The sequence below is a fragment of the Triticum aestivum genome, chromosome 3D (genome assembly GCF_018294505.1).
Source record: "Triticum aestivum cultivar Chinese Spring chromosome 3D, IWGSC CS RefSeq v2.1, whole genome shotgun sequence".
Classification (NCBI taxonomy): Eukaryota; Viridiplantae; Streptophyta; class Magnoliopsida; order Poales; family Poaceae; genus Triticum; species Triticum aestivum.
Window position 1 is genome coordinate 562,516,393 of NC_057802.1, and position 20,374 is coordinate 562,536,766.

A 20,374-nucleotide genomic window follows, 5' to 3' on the forward strand; every position below is an offset into this window, starting at 1 on the left:
TAATAAGCGGCACATAGTCGCGCCCCTCAAAAAAGTTTCTTCAAAAAAACTGGCCTAAGGAAACTCAAACTTGGTCTAAATTGCAAAATTACCCTGGTGGTATATGCAAAATTTAAGAATACTTTGCCCAAAATGTAAGATAATCTCTAGCAGGCCCTTTATAAATTGACCCTTAAAAACGCATATAAGGGGCGCTGTAAACCGTTTTTAGGGTGTGAAATTGCCCTGGCCAGAGCAAGACCCCGTAAATAAAATTGTATCCCACTATAGCCCTTTTTTTCTTTCTCCTCCCGTCCCGGCAGAGTCCGTCTCCGGCCCCGGCGTGCCTCGCCCCGGTGCCCCGGCTCGCGCCGGCGCCGCCCGCCTCGCACCCCGCCTCACCACGGCGCCACTCGTTCCCGGCCACGCATGTCGTGGAGGAGTCCTGTGCCACCCGCCCCAACCGCGCGCTCCCTGGAGCGCCTGCCCGTCCCCGATTGAGCCCGGCACCGCGCGCGGCTGCACGCGCGGTCCTCGGCATGGTCGCGCGAGCTCCCAGCGCCCCACCCCCGCCCTTCTCTGGCGCCGCCCCGCCCTGATTCGGGCCACCAGTGGCTGTTGGGGAACGTAGCAATAATTCAAAATTTTCCTACGTGTCACCAAGATCAATCTAGGAGATGCTAGCAACAAGAGAGAGTGAGTGCATCTGCATACCCTTGAAGATCGCTAAGCGGAAGCGTTACAAGAATGCGGTTGATGGAGTCGTACTCGCAGCGATTCAAATCGCGGAAGATCCGATCTAGCGCCGAACGGACGGCGCCTCTGCGTTCAACACACGTACAGCCCGGGGACGTCTCCTGCTTCTTGATCCAGCAAGGGGAGAGGAGAAGTTGAGGGAGAACTCCAGCAGCACGACGGTGTGGTGGCAATGGAGCTCGTGGTTCTCCTGCAGAGCTTCGCTAAGCACTACGGAGGAGGAGGAGGTGTATGAGGAGGGAGGGCTGCGCCAGGGAAGAGGTGCGGCTGCCCTCCCACCCCTCCACTATATATAGGGGCAAGGGGAGAGGGGGAGGCGCCCTAGGGTTTCCCCTAGGGGGCGGCGGCCAAGCAGATTGGATCTCCCTAGGGAAAATCCTAGGGAGACTTGCCCCCCAAGCCAAGCAGGTGGAGGCTTGCCTCCCAAGCCAGGTGGAGTCGCCCCACCTCCCCAAGTAACGTGGGAAAGGGTGTGGGGGGCGCACCACCCCTTAGTGGGATGGTTTGCCCCTTCCCCTTTGGCCCATGAGGCCCTCCAACACTTGCCGGGGCTCCCGAAACACCTTTCGGTCATGCTGGCCATAGCCTGGTACCCCCGGAACACTTCCGGACTCCAATACCCTTCGTCCAATATATCGATCTTCACCGCCGGACCATTCCGGAACTCCTCGTGATGTCCGGGATCTCATCCGGGACTCTGAACAACCTTCAGTAACCACATACTATTTCCCATAACAACTCTAGCGTCACCGAACCTTAAGTGTGTAGACCCTATGGGTTCGGGAACCATGCAGACATGACCGAGACACCTCTCCGGCCAATAACCAATAGCGGGATCTGGATACCCATATTGGCTCCCACATGTTCCACGATGATCTCATCGGATGAACCACGATGTCGGGGATTCAATCAATCCCGTATACAATTCCTTGTAGATGCAGCTACCACGCGCTACTTGGAGCTATTCCAAATAACTACTCTACTATACGAATCCGGTTTACTACTCAGAGTCATCCGGATTAGTGTCAAAGTTTGCATCGACGTAACCCTTTATGACGAACTCTTTTACCACCTCCATAATCGAGAAAATTCCTTAGTCCACTAGTTACTAGGGATAAGTTCAACCGCTGTCATGTGATCCATTCCTGGATCACTCTTGTACCCCTTGACTAATTCATGGCAAGGCACACTACAGGTGCGGCACACAGCATAGCATACTGTAGAGCCTACATCTAAAGCATAGGGGACGACCTTCGTCCTTTCTCTCTCTTCTGCCGTGGTCAGGTCTTGAGTCTTACTCAATACTCACACCTTGTAACACAGCCAAGAACTCCTTCTTTGCTGATCTATTTTGAACTCCTTCAAAATCCTGTCACGGTATGCATTCATTTGAAAGTACTATTAAGCGTTTTCGATCTATCCTTATAGATCTTGATGCTCAATGTTCAAGTAGCTTAATCCAGGTTTTGTATTGAAAAACACTTTTCAAATGACCCTGTATGTTTTCCAGAAATTCTACATCACTTCTGATCAACAATGTGTCAACAACATATACTCAACAGAAATTCTATAGTGCTCCCACTCACTTCTTTGGAAATACAAGTTTCTCATAAACTTTGTACAAACCCAAAATCTTTGATCATCTCATCAAAGCGTACATTCCAACTCTGAGATGCTTACTCCAATCCTTAGAAGGATTGCTGGAGCTTTGCATACTTGTTAGCATCTTTCAGGATTGACAAAACCTTCTGGTTGTATCACATACAACCTTTCCTCAAGAAAATCGTCGAGGAAACAATGTTTTGACATCCTATCTGCAAGATTTCATAAATGATGCAGTAACTGCTAATATAATTCCAACAGACTCTTAGCATCGCTACGAGTGAGAAAGTCTCATCGCAGTCAACTCCTTGAACTTGCCGGAAAACATCTGAACGACAAGTCGAGCTTTCTTAATTGTGACACTTACCATCATTGTCTGTCTTCCTTTTAAAATCCATCTGCACCCAACAGCCTTACGACCATCAAGTAGTTCTTCCAAAGTCTATACTTTGTTTTTATACATGGATCCTCTCTCGGATTTTATGGCCTCGAGCCATTTGTCGGAATCTGGGCCCACCATCGCTTCTCCATAGCTCATAGGTTCATTGTTGTCTAGCAACATGACTCCCAAGACAGGATTACGTACCACTCTGAAGTAGCATGCATCCTTGTCGTCCTACGAGGTTTGGTAGTGACTTGATCCGAAGTTTCATGATCACTATCATAAGCTTCCACTTCAATTGGTGTAGGTGCCACAGGAACAACTTCCTGTGCCCTGCTACACACTAGTTGAAGTCATGGTTCAATAACCTCATCAAGTCTCCACTCAATTCTTTCGAGAGAAACTTTTCCTCGAGAAAGGACCTGTTTCTAGAAACAATCACTTTGCTTCCGGATCTGAAATAGGAGGTATACCCAACTGTTTTGGGTATTATATGAAGATGCATTTATCCGCTTTGGGTTCGAGCTTATCAGCCTGAAACTTTTCCACATAAGCGTCGCAGCCCCAAACTTTTAAGAAACGACAGCTTAGGTTTCTCTAAACCATAGTTCATACGGTGTCGTCTCAACGGAATTGCGTGGTGCCCTATTTAAAGTGAATGCGGTTGTCTCTAATGCCTAACCCATAAACGATAGTGTAGTTCGATAAGAGACATCATGGTATGCACCATATCCAATAGGGTGCAGTTATGATGTTCGGACACACCATCACACTATGGTGTTCCAGGCGGTATTAGTCGTGAAACAATTTCCACAATTTCTTAATTGTGTGCCAAACTCGTAACTCAGATATTCATCTCTATGATCATATCACAGACATTTTATCCTCTTGTCACGACGATCTTCAACTTCACTCTGAAATTACTTGAACCTTTCAATAATTCAGACTTGTGTTTCATCAAGTAAATATACTCAGCATCTACTCAAATCATCTGTGAAGCAAGAACATAACGATATCCACTGCATGCCTCAGCACTCATTGGACTGCACACATCAAAATGTATTACTTCCAACAAGTTGCTTTCTTGTTCCATCTTACTGAAAACGAGGCCTTTCAGTCATCTTGCCCATGTGGTATGATTTGCATGTCTCAAGTGATTCAAAATCAAGTGAGTCCAAACGATCCATCTGTATGGACTTTTTTCATGCATATATACTAATAGACATGGTTCGCATATCTCAATCTTTTCAAAAATGAGTGAGTCCAAAGATCCATCAACATGGAGCTTCTTCATGCGTTTTATACCAATATGACTCAAGTGGCTGTGCCACAAGTATGTGGTACTATCATTACTATCTTATATCTTTTGGCATGAACATGTGTATCACTACGATCGAGATTCAATAAACCATTCATTTTAGGTGCAAGACCATTGAAGGTATTATTCAAATAGACAGAGTAACCAATATTCTCCTTAAATGAATAACCGTATTGCGATAAACATAATCCAATCATGTCTATGCTCAACGCAAACACCAAATAACAATTATTTAGGTTTAACACCAATCTCGATGGTAGAGGGAGCATGCGATGCTTGATCACATCAACCTTGGAAACACTTCCAAAACATATCGTCATCTCACCTTTAGCTAGTCTCCGTTTATGTAGCCTTTTATTTCGAGTTACCAACACTTAGCAACCGAACCGGCATCTAATACCCTGGTGCTACTAGGAGTACTAGTAAAGTACACATTAATATAATGTATATCCAATATACTTCTGTCGACCTTGCCTACCTTCTCATCTACCAAGTATCTAGGGTAGTTCTGCTCCAGTGACCGTTCCCCTCATTACAGAAGCATTTAGTCTCGGGTTTGGGTTCAACCTTGGGTTTCTTCACTAGAGCAGCAACTGATTTGCCGTTTCATGAAGTATCCCTTCTTTCCCTTGCCCTTCTTGAAACTAGTGGTTTTACTAACCATCAACAATTGATGCTCCTACTTGATTTCTACTTTCGTGGTGTCAAACATCGCGAATAGCTCAAGGATCATCATATCTATCCCTGATTTGTTATAGTTCATCACGAAGCTCTAGTAGCTTGGTGGCAGTGACTTTGGAGAACCATCACTATCTCATCTGGAAGATTAACTCCCACTCGATTCAAGCGATTGTAGTACTCAGACAATCTGAGCATATGCTCAACGGTTGAGCTTTTCTCCCTTAGTTTGTAGGCTTAAGAAACTTGTCAGAGGTCTCATACCTCTTGACGTGGGCACGAGCCTAAAATCCCAATTTCAGCTCTTGGAACATCTCATATGTTCCGCGACGTTTCAAAATGTCTTCGGTGCCTCAATTCTAAACCGTTCAACATTACGCACTGAACTATCACGTAGTCATCAAAATGTGTATGTCAGATGTTCGCAACATCCACAAACGACGCTCGAGGTTCAGCACACCGAGCGGTGCATTAAGGACATAAGCCTTCTGTGCAGCAATGAGAACAATCCTCAGTTTACGGACCCAGTCCGCATAATTGCTACTATCAACTTTCAACTAAATTTTTCTCTAGGAACATATCTTGAACAGTAGAACTAAAGCGTAAGCCACGACATAATTTGCAAAGGCCTTTTGACTATGTTCATGATAATTAAGTTCATCTAATTATTTAATGAACTCCCACTCAGATAGACATCCCTCTAGTCATCTAAGTGATACATGATCCGAGTCAACTAGGCCGTGTCCGATCATCACGTGAGACGGACTAGTCATCATCGGTGAACATCTCCATGTTGATTGTATCTACTATACGACTCATGTTCGACCTTTCGGTCTCTTGTGTTCCGAGGCCATGTCTGTACATGCTAGGCTCGTCAAGTCAACCTAAGTGTTTCGCATGTGTAAATCTGGCTTACACCCGTTGTATGCGAACGTTAGAATCTATCACACCCGATCATCACGTGGTGCTTCGAAACAACGAACCTTCGCAACGGTGCACAGTTAGGGGGAACACGTCTCTTGAAATTTTCGTGAGGGATCATCTTATTTATGCTACCGTCGTTCTAAGCAAGTAAGATGTAAACATGACAAACATCACATGCAAATCATAAAGTGACATGATATGGCCAATATCATCTTGCGCCTTTTGATCTCCATCTTCGAGGCGCGGCATGATCACCTTCGTCACCGGCATGACACCATGATCTCCATCATCATGATCTCCATCATCGTGTCTTCATGAAGTTGTCTCGCCAACTATTACTTCTACTACTATGGCTAACGGTTAGCAATAAAGAAAAGTAATTACATGGCGTTTTTCATTGACACGCAGGTCATACAATAAATTAAGACAACTCCTATGGCTCCTGCCGGTTGTCATACTCATCGACATGCAAGTCGTGATTCCTATTACAAGAACATGATCAATCTCATACATCACATATATCATTCATCACATCCTTTTGGCCATATCACATCACATAGCATACCCTGCAAAAACAAGTTAGACGTCCTCTAATTGTTGTTGCATGTTTTACGTGGCTGCTATCGGATTCTAGCAAGAACGTTTCTTACCTACGCAAAAGCCACAACGGTGATATGCCAATTTATATTTACCCTTCATAAGGACCCTTTTCATCGAATCTGATCCGACTAAAGTGGGAGAGACAGACACCCGCTAGCCACCTTATGCAACTAGTGCATGTCAGTCGGTGGAACCTGTCTCACGTAAGTGTACGTGTAAGGTCGGTCCGGGCCGCTTCATCCCACGATGCCGCCGAATCAAGATAAGACTAGTAACGGCAAGTAAATTGACAAAATCGACGCCCACAACTACTTTGTGTTCTACTCGTGCATAGAAACTACGCATAGACCTAGCTCATCATGCCACTGTTGGGGAACGTAGCAGAAATTCAAAATTTTCTATGCATCACCAAGATCAATCTATGGAGTAATCTAGCACCGAGGGGAAGGGGAGTGCATCTACATACCATTGTAGATCGCTAAGCGGAAGCGTTGCAAGAACGCGGATGAAAGAGTCGTACTCGTAGCGATTCAGATCGCGGTTGATTCCGATCTAAGCGCCGTACCATGGCGCCTCCGCGTTCAACACACGTGCAGCCCGGTGACGTCTCCCACGCCTTGATCCAGCAAGGAGAGAGGGAGAGGTTGGGGAAGACTCCGTCCAGCAGCAGCACAACGGCATGGTGGTGATGGAGGAGCATGGCACTCTAGCAGGGCTTCGCCAAGCACTGCGAGAGACGAGGAGGAAGAGGGGTAGGGCTGCGCCAAGAGAGAGGGAGACCCATCTATGGCAGCCCCAAAACCCCCACTATATATAGGGGAGGGGGAGGGGCTGCGCCCCCATCTAGGGTTCCCCCCCAAGGGGTGCGGCCAGCCCTAGATGGGACTTGGAGGGGCGGCCAAGGGGGGAGAGAGGGGGGCGCACCACTAGGTGGGCCTTAGGCCCATCTGAGCCTAGGGTTTCCCCCTTCCCTGCGCCTTGGGCCCCTTGTGGGAGGCGCACCAGACCACCTAGGGGCTGGTCCCTTACCACACTTGGCCCACGCAGCCCTCTGGGGCCGGTGGCCCCACCTGGTGGACCCCCGGGACCCTCCCGGTGGTCCCGGTACGTTACCGATAGCACCCGAAACTTTTCTGGTGACCAAAACAGGACTTCCCATATATAAATCTTTACCTCTGGACCATTCCGGAACTCCTCGTGACGTCCGGGATCTCATCTGGGACTCCGAACAACATTCGGTAACCACGTATGTCTATTCCCTATAACCCTAGCGTCATCGAACCTTAAGTGTGTAGACCCTACGGGTTCGGGAACCATGCAGACATGACCGAGACGTTCTCCGGCCAATAACCAACAGCAGGATCTGGATACCCATGTTGGCTCCCACATGTTCCACGATGATCTCATCGGATGAACCACGATGTCGGGGATTCAATCAATCCCGTATACAATTCCCTTTGTCTACCGGTATAGTACTTGCCCGAGATTCGATCGTGGGTATCCCGATACCTAGTTCAATCTCGTTACCGGCAAGTCTCTTTACTCGTTCCGTAACACATCATCCCGTGATCAACTCCTTGGTCACATTGTGCACATAATGATGATGTCCTACCGAGTGGGCCCAGAGATACCTCTCCGTTTACACGGAGTGACAAATCCCAGTCTCGATTCGTGCCAACCCAACAGACACTTTCGGAGATACCTGTAGTGCACCTTTATAGCCACCCAGTTACGTTGTGACGTTTGGTACACCCAAAGCATTCCTACGGTATCCGGGAGTTGCACAATCTCATGGTCTAAGGAAATGATACTTGACATTAGAAAAGCTCTTAGCAAACGAACTACACGATCTTGTGCTAGGCTTAGGATTGGGTCTTGTCCATCACATCATTCTCCTAATGATGTGATCCTGTTATCAACGACATCCAATGTCCATGGTCAGGAAACCGTAACCATCTATTGATCAACGAGCTAGTCAACTAGAGGCTTACTAGGGACATGGTGTTGTCTATGTATCCACACATGTATCTGAGTTTCCTATCAATACAATTTTAGCATGGATAATAAACGATTATCATGAACAAGGAAATATAATAATAACCAATTTATTATTGCCTCTAGGGCATATTTCTAACAATCTTCAACAGAGGCCCCTTCGTGATTGCATTGTGCCGTTGTCACAGACACTAGAACTAGATCCTGCATCATCTTCTGGATGCAAACCTTGCGCTTCTTCGTCACACACGTATAGAACATGCCCTCACAGTTCTCAAAAAAAAGAATGGGCCCTCACGTGTAATAATCGACTTTCACGCGAGATCAGCGCCGGCACTGGTGCAATGCATGAAGCGTTCATTTCTTTGTCGTTGCCGAGCAACTCCTCCAGTGTGTAATGTACTTGAATCTTCCGTCATCATCCTCCACTGTGTCAACACCTTCTTAGCCGTTGTCAAGATCGAAGGCCAAGAACCCCTTTGCCGCCTTGGCATGTCCCTGGTACTGCCCTCACAGTTCTTCAATTATATCGGCAAAGAACCCCAGCCGGATGCACGTCATCATCGGTCACTACTCCGGCGGGCAGTCTTCGTTGGACATCAACCAGCGCTTGATCTCCTCTAGCATTCTGCATTCTTCGAGGGCCATTTCTTGGCGGCGTGGAGTTTGGGGGAGTTGAGCATTGGGATTTCCACCAGACTTGACGTTGCGTTGGCTGTCTAGTTAATTCTTCAATATGTTTCTCTAAAAAACAAGACATTCTTTAATCTGTGTGCCACACCGTGGGATGCAAAAGAGATTACTAGCCCTTGTTCGCATTTTCTCACTTTGAGCATGCATCAGGATCATACCAAATAAGATCAGTCGCTTTGCCCAAAAGTGAGAAGTCCACTTTCATCCCTAAACTCTTTTTTGAGGAAATTCATCCCTAAACTCTTTGGTTTGTCTAAGATTCAACCCCCATCTGTAAAACCGGCGAAGATTCAACCCCCAACTCCCCGAACCGTTCAGGATCCAATCCAACCCTGCCCTCGGCCCGGTGCTAGTTTCCCATGAGTCAGATGAGTTTGACCGTGTTGACCATCTAGTCAGCATGTCATGTTATCCTAGTAAGGTAAAAATATATATCATATAAAGACATAGCTAGTCAAGAGATCGATAATCTATACACACAAATTATTAAAATATAAAAAGAGGAAAGAAAAGCATGACTCCAAAATGTCATGTCAAAGTGACGGTAGCAAGCATCAACATGCAACAACACCAACCGCCGCCTCTGACTCCATTGGAACTGAAGGGAGGTTCTTCAATGGTGGTGCCTCTGGAAAGGGAACTACGTCTCATGTCGACATTGTTAGATCCAATCACTGAAGGCCAGATCCAGGGTTTTCACCCCAAAGATCAAGTCCGAGCAAATTGCAACCCAATGCCTTGAAGAAGGGAATGTCGTGTAAACACCACCATTTTCAGGTACAACCAACTAATGTGCCGATGGCATATGGCAGGGTTCTAAGCATGGTCGTCCCATGTAGGTTGGATTTACATTTTTTTGGAATCAACATTCATGGTGGGTACATGACGATTTGGTTCATGGTCTTGCGCAGTCATTGTCATCTTTCCTGGTCAAATGTGCTTAATTACAGGAAGCATGAAAATGTTGCTAGTCCCTCGGCTCACATGTACTGGACTTGGAATTACGAGAATGCCTTTTTTGTTTCCCACTCACTCGCTCGATTTCATGTAAATTGCCTATTATATGGATGATTTATAATACTTCTATGAGATAATCTCTCTTTTCAGCACATACTAAAAGTAATACATACCGATGAACTGGGTAAAAATCAAACTAACATGATGTAATGTTTTTTTATTTTCTTTGCTGACATTGAAAATGCCGAATAATAGCCTCTTTGCTCCCACCAATTGTTCCTAGAATGCATGCTGAGTTGGTAGGATTGACTTGTGCTTGTGACGTCCTCTTCTTTAACATATTCTTCGATAGAGCTGGCATGGCACTATTGTTGTTTCGGCTCTTACTTGCTTGATTTGAAATGTGGAATGCCACATATTATGTTTCCCTCTCACCTTCTCAATTTGACGTAAATTATGTGATTGACATCAAATTTGTAGCTTTCTAATGGTTCAACTTTCTTGCTTGAGGGTCGACCATCTTCGGGCTACCCTCTCAGAGTTGTTGGGGGAAATAGTTCGCTCTCCACACTAAACATCACATCATCCTATCCTAAATGCCTCTTTGTCCCAACACCTTGGCCAAGAGACCACTCGAAAATCCGGACGCTGGACAAGAGGGGGCATTTCATTTGTACGTGCTCTTGACAGCTAGTTTGCAAAGCACACTCATGTACCGCCAATAGCTATGCGGCCTTAGTTATGTTACTACCAAGAGAAACATAAAAATGCAGGAAGTTGCTAGCTATGACGACTCAAGACCAAACAAACATGTTTGTCGAGCCAAGAGAATATTAAACTATTGTTGTGTGGGTAGGATAGGACTTTTTTAGCTCCACTCACTCTGAACAACCGAGTCCCATAGCATCCTCATGTACCACACATGGCTACATGGCATGTGTTACATCACTACCGAGGGTAACGCACTGATGTAGCAAGTGACATGAACGCACTCAAGACAATCAAACTCCAAACAATATACTTTTCTCTCTTTTCTGACGTTAATTGTTTGTATTCTTTCCTCCATATGGCTCGTGGAATTGGCCAGAAAGCAAGACTTCACATAATTAGTTGCCATGCATGTTCATCATCTTAGACACATCTTACCAATGACGCTGACCATAATGGCACCTGCGCATGTTGCATCTTGTGGATATTGAAGCTTGTTGATCCTACACCTATATACGAACCTTAGGTATGATGTTTTATTCTACTTCATACTCTACTTCAATGGAGATTGCATCATGTGTACATGAATAAGTCATGTGACTTTGTTATCACGTTTCCATGCGTGGATGGTAACATATCGAGAAAGTGTGTAATAGTTCTTTTTAGGAAGCATCACATTTTTGCTCGGACACAATAGCAAATACAATGGAGGGCCAAGCATGCATGTGTAGTAGGATGTCCTTTGCTAATGTTTGAGTCTCTAAAGTGTGGAAGTACGAAGAACAAAAACATGTCCACATGATTTGTAAATGCCCTGCATGGGAAAATATAAAAAGGAAAGAGAACAAGTTTGCGAATGTCATGTCCAATTATGTAAGTGAGTCAAATAATATGGCCCATAGTCAACTTAGTTGCAGTTACAATGATCTTACGGTTATGCTTTGCTGATTGAAAGATGATCCACTAGATTAACGACCAGATGTTTTGGTTTCTATGGGAACGTCTTTGTTTTCTCTTGTTAACTTGTCATGTACTTTTAACATATAATGGATTCTAAATTTTTATATGTCGTTCATGATGGAACATTGGCACTCCTGTGACCAAACAATTCAATTAGCATGTTGATACTCTTCAATAAGTCTATGTTGTTAGTTTATGTTATAGTGATCCACCTATATGGTCCAAAACTCTTAGTTGTCTTGCACTCCACCTCATGCATTTGAGCTATTTATTTGTACATCAGACTACCATTTTTAATCCATTTGATACAAGCATCATCAAGTTGATAATGGACAAACCTGGCAATCTGATCAACTTTTTAGATTTACCAACTTGATCACTCTCTTTCCATAAAATAGCCCCATTACGTATAACGGATTCTATTGTCTACTGAACTATTATAATCTGAAATCTAGCATACTTCAGTTAAATAGGAATCCCCTTACTTGAAATTAAACAACTTATAATTGTACTCATGTATATTTTTTGGGGATTATCTTATGGCAGTGTTGTGACAGTGTCGATGGGAGTTTGTTCACTAAAAAAGGTGGTCTTTCCTTCTAGCTTTTTTGAAGTGTTCTACACACTAAAATTGAATTGCTATACTAATTTCATGCTAGAGATGCCAGTTGTGATATCTTGTTGTGACTGTGTGCAAGATATAATTATTGTTCTTCTCCTCAGTTACTTTTTTCTTAGTTTTCTTTAAATCGCTGAGGTGTGCTTAACTCATCTCACAGCGATGGACAAGCGATAGCGATGATAGTGATAAGGATCAAATGTTAGGATTGGTGATGTCAAATGCAGGCACTTAAAGATGATGATGATCTTGATTTTGAGAATTCGGATGGCGATGACGATGCTGGTGATACAGATACCGAGTCTAATGGTTCTAGTGATGAGGTCGATAATTCCTTTTCTCTAGTTTAGTAGTTGAAAATTATTTAACCATATGTATGCTGATAAATGTGAAATCTTTGACATGCATACTTTGAGCACCCCCTATACGTACTGTTTTAGCATTGTTTGTTTTGCTTCTGCGTTTCATTGGTGTATAATTGCATTGTGAAGTTTGAGCACCCATTTTTTTACCTAGAACTATTATCATGTTTAAGTTTTATCGTGTAAGAGTGATCATAGGAAGTAAGATTGAATACCATTAGGACAACGACTCTCGCAAAGTAATCAAATGAACCTAAAAGGAGTAGAAACTAAATGTATTATTGGGTTGCTTGTTTGTCATTTTGATGAATTTTAACATTTATTTCTGTTAGATACCACTCCTTTTCTCATTAGTTCCTATACATTTGAATATTAGTTACAAGACATATGATTTGTGGAGTTATGATGCTACATGCAAATACTCTTACATGTGTTATAACTTGTAACCAAGAGATGATAGACACATATTGCAAGAACTTTAACCTCCAGGAATCCCAAAATTATGCATCACTTATTCTCTTTGATTTATTTTCTAGTCCATGATATAGTATACAATAGGACTTAGCTAAAAAGAGTTCAGGAGAAATAGAAGCTAAGCTTGAAGACCGAGTTCTAAAGAAAGAAGCAAGAACATAGTCGGACTTAAATAATTCTATCATGCGCTGGAGTAAAGTTTGTGATGCGACCCAGCTTATCACATTTCCATAGAATCTAAGGAGGCTTGGAAACTAGCATGTAGCTTAGTAAGAACAAGGTCTTAAAGAACTAAACCACATTGTTCAAGATTCTTATTTTGACTTCCAGTTACAAAAAATGAAGATAATACTAGAAACGTTTATTACATATCGCATTAGTAGCATCAAACTTCCCTCCATAAATAGCCTCAAGAAGAGTGGGAAATGCATATATGATGTTACTAATTTATGATGTGATAGCAGAATTTCCTATTAGTTATGCAAATAAACTCAGCGAAGAGAATATCCTATTGTTCACTCCTACTCTCCTATTCATGGCCAGATATATGTAATGCCTAAAAACGGTAGAGAGTGTTTATTATCTTCTACACATTTATGCCTGCTCAGCAAAAATATATTTCTTTATTGCTAGTAGGTGATGAACCTGAAATAGGGTGGATGGGAATATCGCAATGTCTTCTTGAAGACGTACACATGCATTTGCCTCATCATCCATCCATTTTTATCTTTCTACCACGAAAGCAACATGAAGAAACCAGATGCATATGTTTCACCACTATTATGCATCTCGCACAGAGTACCATTATATGAAACAACAAAGTTAGACATGTACCTTCACTTTATTCCAGTCCAGCACAACTAGTACTGTAGGTAGTTGTTTCAAGCATAAATTGGGAAGCATTTGTTAATGCATATAGTAACTCTCGTAATGAAGTTATTCTCAAATAGTATCAGAGAATAAGAAGTTGAGTCCTAAATTACTTCATTGATTTAGTTCTCGGTTAGTTTTCTATTTCTTGTTTCTTATGTAATTTGGGCTATTCATTTGTTGATCACTCATTAGTTGTAGGGCCCCCTTATTTTCTCCGTCCCTATATGTGTCGCTATGTAATCGTATTTCCCTATTAGCAGTCAATTTTTTGACATTGAGAAATCAGTAAAATATAGCATGTGTTTTCTAATCTTAGTTTTTGTTATACTATTGTGTAGTTTCTACGGGAGATGTCAGAGAAGGACGAGAACATCAAATTATTAGTAGACATGGGCTTTTCTGAAGATGAAGCAAATATGGCTATTACAAGATGTGGTATGACTCTTTTTGAAATTGTTGCATTCATTTTTCCAAGAAAGGAATCTTATGCTATATATTGCTGTTTAAATTTCCTAGGTATGGATGTTGATCTATGGGAATTAGTTGATTCGATAAGTGCATCACGAATTACAGAAGATAGTCATTCCAGAAACATATCTGACCATCAGGTACCTATTGGTTTGTTGTTATTTGTATATGAAAACACTTACGCTCTTCTAATTTGATGTAACGACACTGTAATATCTGTAAATTTCCCAGGTCACAGATCAATGCTTTGATTTATTTGGAGGGGGAAAGAAAGCAAGATTGATGGAAGAGAGCAAGAAAAAGAGGAACCGGTATGGAGGTAGAGCACAGGGAAATCAACCCTCCTTGGATGGTAGCCATGATGAACCAATGCCTCTCCCAAATCCAATGGTTGGGTTTAATTTGCCAGGTTATTCGCAACCATCAATTACCAGAGTACTTCCTAAACAAGATAGTGGACCACCCTTTTTCTACTATGAAAATGTGGCCCAAGCTCCGAAAGGCGTATGAGTGACTATTTCAAGATTTCTTTATGACATTCAACCTGAGTTTGTGGATTCTAAGCATTTGTGTGCAACTGCAAGGAAAAGAGGCTACATCCATAATTTGCCAATTGAGAATAGATCAGCTCTTCTTCCTATGCCTCCAAAGACCATATTTGAGGCATTCCCTCATTACAAGAAGTGGTGGCCTTCATGGGACCTGAGAACACAACTCAATTGCTTGCGAACAAATGTTGCAAGTGCGAATTTGACAGAACGGATCGGGCGTGCTCTTGCAAGCTCGGACAGTCCACCGGCTCGAAGTGTTCAAAAATATGTCATGAATGAGTGTAGAAAAGGGAATCTTGTCTGGATTGGAAAGAACAAGGTTGCTCCATTGGAGCCTGAAGAGATGGAATATCTACTCGGTTTCCCAAAGGATCACACAAGGGGACTCGGCATCACAGAGAGATACAAGTCTCTCGGCAACACATTTCATGTTGATACAGTTGCTTACCACTTGTCCGTTTTGAAAGTCATGTTTCCCAATGGTGTTAATGTGTTGTCCTTATTCACCGGTATTGGAGGAGGAGAGGTAGCTTTGCACAGGTTGGGCATCCACATGAAGGCAATGGTCTCTGTAGAGATAAGAAAAGCTAATAAGAGGATTTTTAAGGGTTGGTGGGATCAGACTCAGACAGGCACGCTCATTGAGATTGATGACGTGAAATCTCTTACCGATGATAGGATTTTATCATTTGTTAGTAGATTTGGCGGCTTCGACTTGGTGATTTGGGGCAGCCCATGTAACAATCTTGCCGGGTGCAACAGATACAACCGTGATGGCTTGGAGGGCGAGCAATCTGCTTTGTTTTGAATGTATTTTTGTAATTCGTGTTAGGAAAAATTCAGTACATGTTGAAACATTTTTTTAATTATAATGCTTTTTAAATTGTGCAAACAATTTTTTTACATTGTATAAACAATTTTTGAAAATGTGACGAATACATTTCTGTAACTATTCAATATATCTGAAAATGTGACATACATTTTTTTGAATGTACACAACATTTCTGTTTAACTGCACAAACATTTCTTCGCATTCTATAAATATTTTTGAAGTGCCACGTACATTTTCTTGAATTGTGTGACATTTTGATTTTTACATTAATTTTTCATGCACATGATTAAAAACAATTCATACACAAGATTAACATTTTTGGTACACATGATTAACACTTACTCTTTTTGTATTCACATGATAATTTCCGTATACACCAGAAATATTTTTTTATAGAATGTTTAACATTTTCAAATACAAGATTAATATTTTTCAAATACAAGATTAAGATTTTTAAAATTTCTTTGTAAAGTGTTTTTGTAATATTGATATTTTTAATATTATGAATATAAACAAAATTAATTAAATGAAACAAAAACGCGAAGGAATGACAGAAAAATCACTCATGACGTCAGTCAGCGTGATGCAGCTTGTTGTTACTGGGTCGGCCCTGTTTGGGTTCCCTCGAGGCGAGCCATGCCTAGGCGTCTTAATAAGCGGCACATAGTCGCGCCCCTCAAAAAAGTTTATTCAAAAAAACTGGCATAGGGAAACTCAAACTTGGCCTAAATTGCAAAATTACCCTGGTGTTATATGCAAAATTTAACAATACTTCGCCCAAAATGTAAGATAATCTCTAGCATGCCCCTTATAAATTGACCCTAAAAAACGCGTATACGGGGCACTGTAAACTGTTTTTACGGTGTGAAATTGCCCTGGCCAGAGCAAGTCCCCGTAAATAAAATTGTATCCCACTATAGCCGTTTTTTTTCCTCCAGTCCCGGCAGAGTCCGTCTCCGGCCCCGGCGTGCCTCGCCCCGGTGCCCCCGCTCGCGCCGGCGCCGCCCGCCTCGCACCCCGCCTTATCCCGGCGCCGCCCGTTCCTGGCCACACATGTCGTGGAGGAGTCCTGTGCCACCCGCCCCAACCGCGTGCTCCCTGGAGCGCCTGCCCGTCCCCGATTGAGCCCGAGACCGCGCGCGGCTGCACGCGCGGTCCTCGGCATGGTCGCGCGAGCTCCGAGCGCCCCACCCCCGCTCTTCTCTGGTGCCGCGCCGCCCTGATTCGGGCCACCAGTGGCCTGCTCCGCCCGGCCCGTGGACAGCCTCGCCTCAGCAGTGGAGGTCGAGTCGGCCGCAATTCGGACCGGAGGCGGCAAATTCCAGCGTGCGGCGCTTCTTCCGACATGCGGCGACGGATTCCGGTGAGTTCCGGGTAGATTCCGACCAGTTCCGCGGCGGCGCGTCTACTTCGACGAGGTTTGACCGGTTTACGGGTTGAACTGTATACTGCCTTCAAAACTGTACATATGAGGTTTTTGCGGATGGATTTTCATTGCCCTTTAAAAAGTTTAAGGGCCGATCGAGTTTTACGGGATCTACTAGGCGCTGTTTTAAACTGTAAATATGGATTTTTTACGGGTTTGATCGCTTTTAAGCAGGGCGGCCCTGTGTTTAGGGAGGCCCTAGGCGTACTGGACGACATGGGCCCTAAGTCAAAGAACCCTTCAGTGGTCGAATTTTCAGACCACCTTTTTTCTTTCTTCTCCCTTTTTAGCACCCGACAAATGTATCTTAGGCAACATGACAGGCTAATGTCCTAAAATTATGAAGTAAAGAGTATACAAAGAATTAGAAATTTATAGATCGGATGATTGGAACACTTGACATGTATACAGAATGGCAGAAAATTAGGATGGTTGAATACATAATGTGAAAGATTGAACTAGAAAGTTATACATAAAAAATTTGAAACTTTGTGGGATGAATCATGGATGAATAGTACTCCAATAGACGTGCTAAAAAACTACTGAAAATATGAAATTGAGGGATGGATGAATGGATCAGGATACGTACTGAATCGGCCGTCACAGATGCATAACGTATTGCCATATTGCCGGAAGGCCGGATTGCCGGAGTGGCGGACTGCGGCGTGCGGCGGTGACAACAAGCGGCCGAGGCGCCGAGCGAGGAGCGATGGAGCGACGGGCCGATGAGACGATGAATATGAACCGAGTGACGAACAGGGAAAGCCAGATCAATCGATCGATTTGTTTGAAAACACACGTACGCATTTCAATCACAGTCCCTTGCGGCCGTGACTTGCGTGCGCCGATGCTTATCTACCTAGTGATCCGAAGGGCCCATCTCGTTTTTCTTTCATACATTTTTTCCGGGAGCAACTAGTTAACCAGCGCTCCTTCGTAACGAGCGGTTCGGGAGCGCTCCGCGCGTGACAAGTGTCGCGCGTGGAGCGCTTCCGCAAGGGAAAACTAGTTGCGCGGTTGGTTCCCGGTTTTCCCTTTCCGGTTTGTGGTTTGGTGCGTTTTGCAGTTTGACCCTCGAACTACCAGAATTTTCCGTTTTCCCTTTCCGCGCGAAAACACAAAAAAAATACCAGCTCGCGCGGTTGGTTTCCTGTTTCCCTTTCCCGTTTCCCTTTTTGTTCCCATTATATTTCCGGGTAATGGAGATTTATGGTGTAGTTGCGGGCCGGGACTACCAACACTATCAAATGTGACCTTTCAAGTAAAGAAAAAAGCAACTTTTTAATGTAAAACGGCAGTCTCCAGAATCGTTCAATCGTGTGACTTCTTTATAGGCACAGGTGAACACTAGGAGAGGCACGGTGTATAATAACTTTAGTAAATTGAAGAAAAGTGCCTCCGGCTCGCCTTCGGCTCGTTCAATTTTCATAAACATCTTGGGGGGGGGGGGGGGGGGGGGATTGGTCGAAGTGTGTGTTGGTCGTGCGGCGTGCTGGTTCGTGCGGCGCGTTGTACGTCGTGGTGTGGCACAGCGCCTCCGGCGCGAGGGAACCTCCGGCTCGTTCAATTTTCACAAACATCTTGAAAAGGGGGCATAGGTCGAAGTGTGTGTTGGTCGTGTGGCGTGCTGGTTCGTGCGGCGCGTTGTACATCGTGGTGTGACACGGCGCCTCCGGCACGCCTTCGGCTCGTTCATTTTTCATAAACATCTTGAAGGGGGGGCATAGGTCGAAGTGTGTGTTGGTCGTGCAGTGAGCTGGTTCGTGCGGCGCGTTGTACGTCGTGGTGTGACACGGCGCCTCCGGCGCGAGGGAACCTCCGGCTCGCCTCGGCTCATTCAATTTTCATAAACATTTTGAAGGGGGGGGCATAGGTCGAAGTGTGTGTTGGTCGTGCAGCGTGCTGGTTCGTGCGGCGCGTTGTACGTTGTGGTGTGACACGGCGCCTCCGGCGCGAGGGAACCTCCGTCTCGCCTTCGGCTTGTTCCATTTTCATAAACATCTTGAAGGGGGGGGGCATAGGTCAAAGTGTGTGTTGGTCGTGCAGCGTGCTGGTTCGTGCAGCGTGTTGTACGTCGTGGTGTGACACGGCGCCTCTGGCGCGAGGGAACCTCCGACTCGCCTTCGGCTCGTTCAATTTTCATAAACATCTTGAAGGGGGAGGCATAGGTCGAAGTGTGTGTTGGTCGTGCTGCGTGCTGGTTCGTGCGGCGCGTTGTACGTCGTGGTGTGACACGGCGCCTCCGGCGCACCTCCGGCTCGCCTTCGGCTCGTTCAATTTTCATAAACATCTTGAAGGGGGGCAGAGGTCGAAGTGTGTGTTGGTCATGCGGCGTGCTGGTTCGTGCGGCGCCTTGTACGTCGTGGTGTGGCACGGCGCCTCCGGCGCGAGGGAATCTCCGGCTCGCCTTCGGCTCGTTCAATTTTCATAAACATCTTGAAGGGGGGGGGCATAGGTCGAAGTGTGTGTTGGTCGTGCGGCGTGCTGGTTTGTGCGGCGCGTTGTACGTCATGGTGTGGCACGGCGCCTCCGGCGCGAGGGAACCTCCGGCTCGCCTTCGGCTCGTTCAATTTTCATAAACATTTTGAAGGGGGGGGCATAGGTCGAAGTGTGTGTTGGTCGTGCGGCGTGCTGGTTCGTGCGGTGCGTTGTACGTCATGGTGTGGCACGGCGCCTCCGGCGCGAGGGAACCTCCGGCTCGCCTTCGGCTCGTTCAATTTTCATAAACATCTTGAAGGGGGAGGGGGCATAGGTCGAAGTGTGTGTTGGTCGTGCAGCGTGCTGGTTCGTGCGGCGCGTTGTACGTCGTGGTGTGGCATGACGCCTCCGGCGCGAGGGAACCTGCTTGTTTAATTTTTATATAGCAGGTTGTGCAGAAGGCAAGCTGCTTTGTTTCGAAAGGCACGGGTTTCAAGCATGTGCAATCACGTCTGCCTACGAGCTAGGTTTGTGCGTGCATTCACATGTGTGTATACTACGAAGGCATTGGTATGTTGTCTCCGGAGGCACGGGTTTGAAGCATGTAAAGTCACGTGAAGTCATTGGTATGTTGCCTCCAGAGGCACGGGTTTGAAGCAGGTAAAGTCACGTGAAGTCATTGGTATGTTCCCTCCAGAGGCACGGGTTTGAACCATGTGAAGTCACGTGTGCGTAGGAGCTAGTCACGGTTGAGGCGTTCTTGGTATTTGTGTGTGGATATTGCCCGGATGCATGGTGA

The 20,374-nt window shown here is 44.9% G+C and overlaps 1 protein-coding gene across 1 annotated transcript; it reads left to right on the top strand.

The window, feature by feature from the left end:
• The first annotated feature begins 12,392 nt into the window (after positions 1-12,392).
• Positions 12,393-15,707, top strand: LOC123076511 (DNA (cytosine-5)-methyltransferase DRM2-like). The gene is made up of 5 exons (XM_044498719.1): positions 12,393-12,494; positions 14,219-14,315; positions 14,397-14,488; positions 14,580-14,852; positions 14,913-15,707. Exons 1-5 carry the CDS (start codon positions 12,393-12,395, stop codon positions 15,705-15,707), a joined length of 1,359 nt encoding a protein of 452 aa, XP_044354654.1.
• The last annotated feature ends 4,667 nt before the right edge of the window (positions 15,708-20,374 follow it).